Source organism: Phragmites australis, chromosome 21 (genome assembly GCF_958298935.1).
Source record: "Phragmites australis chromosome 21, lpPhrAust1.1, whole genome shotgun sequence".
NCBI classification, from domain to species: Eukaryota; Viridiplantae; Streptophyta; class Magnoliopsida; order Poales; family Poaceae; genus Phragmites; species Phragmites australis.
The window spans coordinates 18,205,771-18,211,433 of NC_084941.1; the positions used below are offsets into that span (position 1 = coordinate 18,205,771).

At 42.2% G+C, this 5,663-nt stretch overlaps 1 protein-coding gene across 1 annotated transcript; it reads right to left on the minus strand.

Annotated features, from left to right (window-relative positions):
• Positions 1–793: 793 nt before the first annotated feature.
• On the minus strand, positions 794–5,650 carry LOC133902904 (WAT1-related protein At5g64700-like). The gene is made up of 7 exons (XM_062344227.1): positions 5,384–5,650; positions 2,906–2,968; positions 2,677–2,790; positions 2,365–2,605; positions 1,478–1,636; positions 1,235–1,386; positions 794–984 (listed from the first exon to the last, which is right to left on the minus strand). Exons 1-7 carry the CDS (start codon positions 5,641–5,643, stop codon positions 834–836), a joined length of 1,140 nt encoding a protein of 379 aa, XP_062200211.1. The 5' UTR covers positions 5,644–5,650; the 3' UTR covers positions 794–833.
• Between the last annotated feature and the right edge of the window lie 13 nt (positions 5,651–5,663).

Here is a 5,663-nt window from a genome sequence, read left to right on the forward strand (position 1 = left end):
TGGTGTGCCTAATTGCAGCCGCCATGCATACGTTTGCATGGGTGCGGTGATGGAAACTGCTACTTGGGGTAGCACTTGAGTGGTCTTTGGTGGTGTCCTACCTCCCCTGGCTGGTTTGAGAGGTTTTGGCCGAAGACATATTTTCTATCTTATCTTTTTTTCTATTTCCTTTCTCTCACACATACAAGTATATACATGTACATATACTTGTATAACACATACTCTTCTCTATAAACCTTATACTAGCTCACAAAAATAGTCAATCAACAACCAATTATATATATAGCCTTTTATAAGAAAATAGCCCTCAATATATATGTGTTTATACATATAACACACATATTCTCATATATGTGTATATGCATAAAAGGCACACATACACACTTAGGGTTTTTATTTTCTTGGTTTTGGGAATTTGGGCTGTTACAAGTATGAACTACTTCATATCTTAATGAATTGATACACAATTCTCTTATGTATTCTAGGAAAAAAGCATTGAAGCATCACATTGACACTGTTTTGCATATCTTGCGGAGAACATCAGAGATCTTCCTGGCCTTGCTGGGTTAATTTAATTCATATTTCCAGGACAACAGCAATAGCAAACCTGGAGAATACCATTTCAAGTTAAAAGCTCATGCTGCTTGTGCTCACCAGGCACCACGTAAATTTGTACAATCAATGTTCTGCTTCTTTCCTTGGACAGATGACACTCTCTGAAGTGAATTTCAATACAACAATCTAGAACTTCATCACATTCAGAAGAATTTCAGATTGGACAAGTGGACAGCCGTTGATGACTCAATAATTATGTTACATCATGAAAAAAGAAATCATACATTGGATCCTGATTCATTAATTTTATCTTCACCCTGAAATTGCAATTCCTCCTTGGGGTTTTCTTCACTCTCAGGCACCAATTCTTTTCTCTTTCCCCATAGGAAAAGGTAGAGCCCAGCCAGAATCATGAGCATGCCAAGAATACTGCATTCATGAAAACAATGGTATCAAGTCTGTGCATGTATACTGAAATGCTGTGTCCATTTTTCAGTTCCCAAAAGTCATTGTAATGAAAGTGTACTATATAAAACATTTGTCATCTAGTTTTTGTTGTCATGACAAATATGAAGAGAAGAAATGTAAACTCCGTACTTGGAGTTTCTCAATTACATTGCATTTCGATAGGAGCTTTTGAGCCTTAAGAATTAAGATCGGGCGAAAATTATAAGCATACCTTCCAACACATAAGTCATGGCCAAGAAGCAGCGAGTCAAGGACAGTGGTGAACAACACTGACACTGCACAAAACATCGACGGGTAGGTGGGGCCTCGCTGTGTGACGACCCATGAAATCATTACGAACTTTGCAGCAGTGTTGAGTATTGCCTGTGTAAAAGAACAATATCGGTATTAGCAGCATAAAAGTAAGAAATGAAACACTTGACTAAATATGAAACATATATCCTTTTTAATTTACCGAGTAAACGATCGTGAGCAAGCTCATGTTCCATTTCAGCTGCCAAGTTGCCTTTTCTCGGTTCATTGCGACCCCTACAACAGCCATTTGGATGCTCCCCACTAAGCATGTAGCAACTGTGGACCAGTACTTGTATGGGAACACTTTCAGCATCTGGGCCTGTTGAATGATCAGCATAGTGAACGCTTATAAGTTTTCTTTGTTGAATGATCAACACATTTAACATGAAAGCTTCAATTTTCCAGATTCTTTAATTAAGGCCCCGTTTGGCAGGTTCCAGATTTTTTGAGAAACGTTTTGGATTTGATTTCTCCCTGGAAATGTTTCTTTAATCAGAATCACTTCTAAAAGGATGATCCAATTGATGAATATACCCCTCTTTATATGTACTGATTTTTTGTGAAATAAAATGTGAAATCATAATGCAATAATAACATCTTGTAGTCAGGTCAAAATAGATTAGAAACATCATCCAAGTATTATTATATCCAAAATATTAATCCATAAGTCGGACTATGCGATGAGGATTTTTTGTCCAGTGGAAAGTAATTACTTTGGGTAGGGTGAGCTAGGAAAAGGGGAGCCGATTCTTGTGTGAAACTACTTCTACCCCACTTCTAGTTTTGAATGTAAAATCAGGAATTAATGCATGATTTTACACCACTCCCTAGTAGTGTAAAATCAGGAAACGTTTTTCTGGTTTCTGTTTTGAATGGATTTTCCTGTTTCTGGATAGAAACGCCCCCAAGAATCCCTGGCAAACGCCCCATAAATCTGGCAACAGGAACATACTCTAAATCTTCTAAATATTCTGAAAACAAAAAAAAAATGTACTACATGGGCTAGGACATTGCTATATGCCTATATGTATTCGCAGCTGCTTATACCTGTACTGTGTACCAGACGGCCAGGCTCAAGCAGCTGGTGATAAGCAAGATGGTTCCACGCATGTGGTGATGTCCAAATGCGGCTCCAGCTTGCTTTGGGTGGTACCCGATGATGTTGGTAGGCCACAGATGAAGCACTTTGCCTTTGTACAGGCTGATCACCAGAGTCCCCCCGACACAAACTAGGGTTCCAATGACCTTGATGTTTCCTACAAGGCTCCTCATGTTCAGGGGCTCCTTCCTGAAACAGGGTCAGGTCAATTCAGGTGTTTTCTTATTTTTAATTTTTTTATGAATTATGAAATTGTTTACCTGAAGAGTACAGCAAGGATGAATGTTGCGATTGGGATGATGTTGTAGAAATTGATGGCATATCCGGGTGAAGTATCCCCTAGGCCAATGTAGTACAGGCCAGGAATTGTGAACCTGTAGGTAACCAACGAGTAGCATTTTGTCAATATAATGAAAAATAACTATATAAGAACGCACTTCATGAAAGCTACTGATAGACTGATTTTACTAGAGTACTAAACTAACTTACCCAACAAGTGCACTGGTAAAAATCCATATGAACGCCTTCAATTTAAGCTCCCTCAACTTTCCCCTATATGCCATCGACACTAACATTAATGAGGGCTTAAAACAGCATTTGTTATTACAATATATTTGGATCAAAACACGAAGAAACATAATGTAACAAACACTTGTATCCTTTTTTTTGGTGGATACTATTAAACATTGTAATGCATGATCTCGTCGAGTCGTTATGGATTTTAGCTTCCAGTATTTTGTATCTCTATCTTATAATTTCGCCCAAAACAATTATTCTACACAATAAGGAAGACAAACAACGGAAAAAAAATGGTAAATACAGTATATAGGGGACATTCAAGGTGGGAGCTAACTTCTCAAAGAGCATGGCTAAAGGGAGGACCAAGATGGCACCGACGAAGAAACGGTAGGTGACGAGAGTGCAGACGGACAACCCGTTGTCGACCACCACCTTGGTGAGCAATATCTGCCCAGCGGTGAAGACTTGGATCAGCACCATGGACAAGGGTGGCCATGATTCCTTCATGGTACTCCACATTTCTCTCACAAAGTCACAACAGGACACAACAATGAGTTGTTTTAAAGGGGAACTAAGTTTTCCGTTGTGCTGTGATGTGGGAAGGGAAGGAAGCGAGCTACAGACAAGGTGGTACTCGCTTGCTTCTAGCTCCTAGCAGACGTTTTTGTGGGTCATTCTATATGCGTGAACAATGACGGTGTGGATGCTGACATGTGAACTTGTCTGCAAGATGTATGCAATACTGCAACTCTTATTGAAGGGTGTGTGGATAAGCAGTAGCTAGCAGTTACAGAACTGAAGGCGAAGGGCAGAGTTAACGGCACAGTTATTATGGTGAGATGTGACAACCAACTACCTTCGTAACTTTATATCCCTTAAGGTACGGCATGACGTGCCATACACACATCATATTCTAAAATACTAAGAACATACGGTGTAACCCTAGTACTTTAAAAGAGAAATTATCTACTCAAGTGGTTCAAGTGCTGTGAAACTACTAATGTGTGGTTTGTGCGTGATGTTGGGGCGTACAAATCTAAGCAACTGCATGCTGCAAAGCATCCAAGACCAAATAATTTGTTTCTTGCATTTATTACATACATTGCTGATGATGAATATTGCTATCCTTATGAACTAGACATGAGATCTAACCTTCCAAAGATCTGACTAGTTCTTATATGAACAGCATGGTTCAAGATCTGAACTTCAAGTTCAGTTCAGGAAGGAGATTCTGGGACCAAAGGGAAATAACTCCACAAATAAGGGGGTGGTCTGTAAAAAGCCAGCACTGAGTAGACTAGTAGTGGTAATTTTCATTGTCCATAACAAGTCGACGCCTTTGGCTTCCACATATCCCTCCCCTTCCTTGCCTATCTCCGAGTTCCCAAGGTGAAGCACTGAAGCAACAGCAAGCACTGCAGGCAGGGAGTCATCCATTGAGGAGCTCGACGCCTACTGCACTCCCTCCCCGGCGCGGATCTTCTGGATCCACCATCGCCGCCAGATCTACCGCTCTCAACCATCGAAATCCGAATGGGGAGGCCGATACGATCAGGACGAGAGATAGTGAGGTAGACACAGATCTGGATGGGAGATGGTGATCCAGGCGGAGGGTGACTATTCCAACAACGATGGTGGTCACCGCCTATTGCGCCCACCATGGCTCGTTTGGTTGCCACATGATGCCAAACGGTGCCACGGGGACACCACGATGCTATGGCAGATGCCATACTTGCCGGAGTCATGGTGCCCTACGATTTTCTGTCATGGTAATATAGCGTCACGATTGTGACGTCCTAATAACTATGGTTAACGGTGCAATCTTTGTAATCTGAAATATTACAAAACTATATGCATCCATTTAGTGTCATTTTTTTTGCGAGCTGAGTGTAGCTCGGTTTGTAACGCTCCTGGTACGGAGCATTGCTTGCTGGGGATCAACCCGCGCACATGCCTCGGGGAGCAGGTGAGCCTTTGGGCTCCTTGTGCCTGCTTCCAGGCCGTCGGCCTCAGTGGCACCGGTGGGCCCCTCTGCTACGCCTATCTCATGAAAAAATGAAAAAAAAATATTAGTTTTATTTTTCCTTTTCTGTTGGACTACTCTATTTACGCGGGGGCTCGCAGGATCGGGATGGCTACCGAGGCCCAACATGTTATACTGATGCAACGTCTACTCTGATCTTCTATCCAAAGATTCAGTAAGTTCAGTTGTATTCCACCCTCAATAGTTCCCTCCTCCGGTGGTAGTACTCCGTTTCACACGGGGATTATGCTCTTTTAGAAGTGACTGAAATCTTGAAAATTTTCAGTCGCTTGAAATCAAGGTAAAAATCGTTCGGAGGACAACGAATGGATCTCATTTACATATGATGCTGCAAAACAGAGTTCGGTTAAAATGGCTCGGGAATAGAAAGGAAAGAGCTACTGTCCAGCAGCATTGGTACGTACCTCTCGAAGATCATGGCGAGCGGGACGACCAGCGCGGCGCCGAGGAAGAAGCGGTAGGTGAGCAGGGCGAAGACGAAGAGCCCGGCGTCGACGACCACCTTAGTGAGCAGCATCTGCCCCGTCGTGAACAGCTCGATCAGCACCATGCAGATGGCCGGACCCCACTCCTTCTTGAACAATGACCTCCCCATTGCTCTCTCTCTCTCTCTCTCTCTCTCTCTCTCTCTCTCTACAAGATTGATCAGCGAACCAGAGGGCATGAACCAGATGGTCTGCAAAA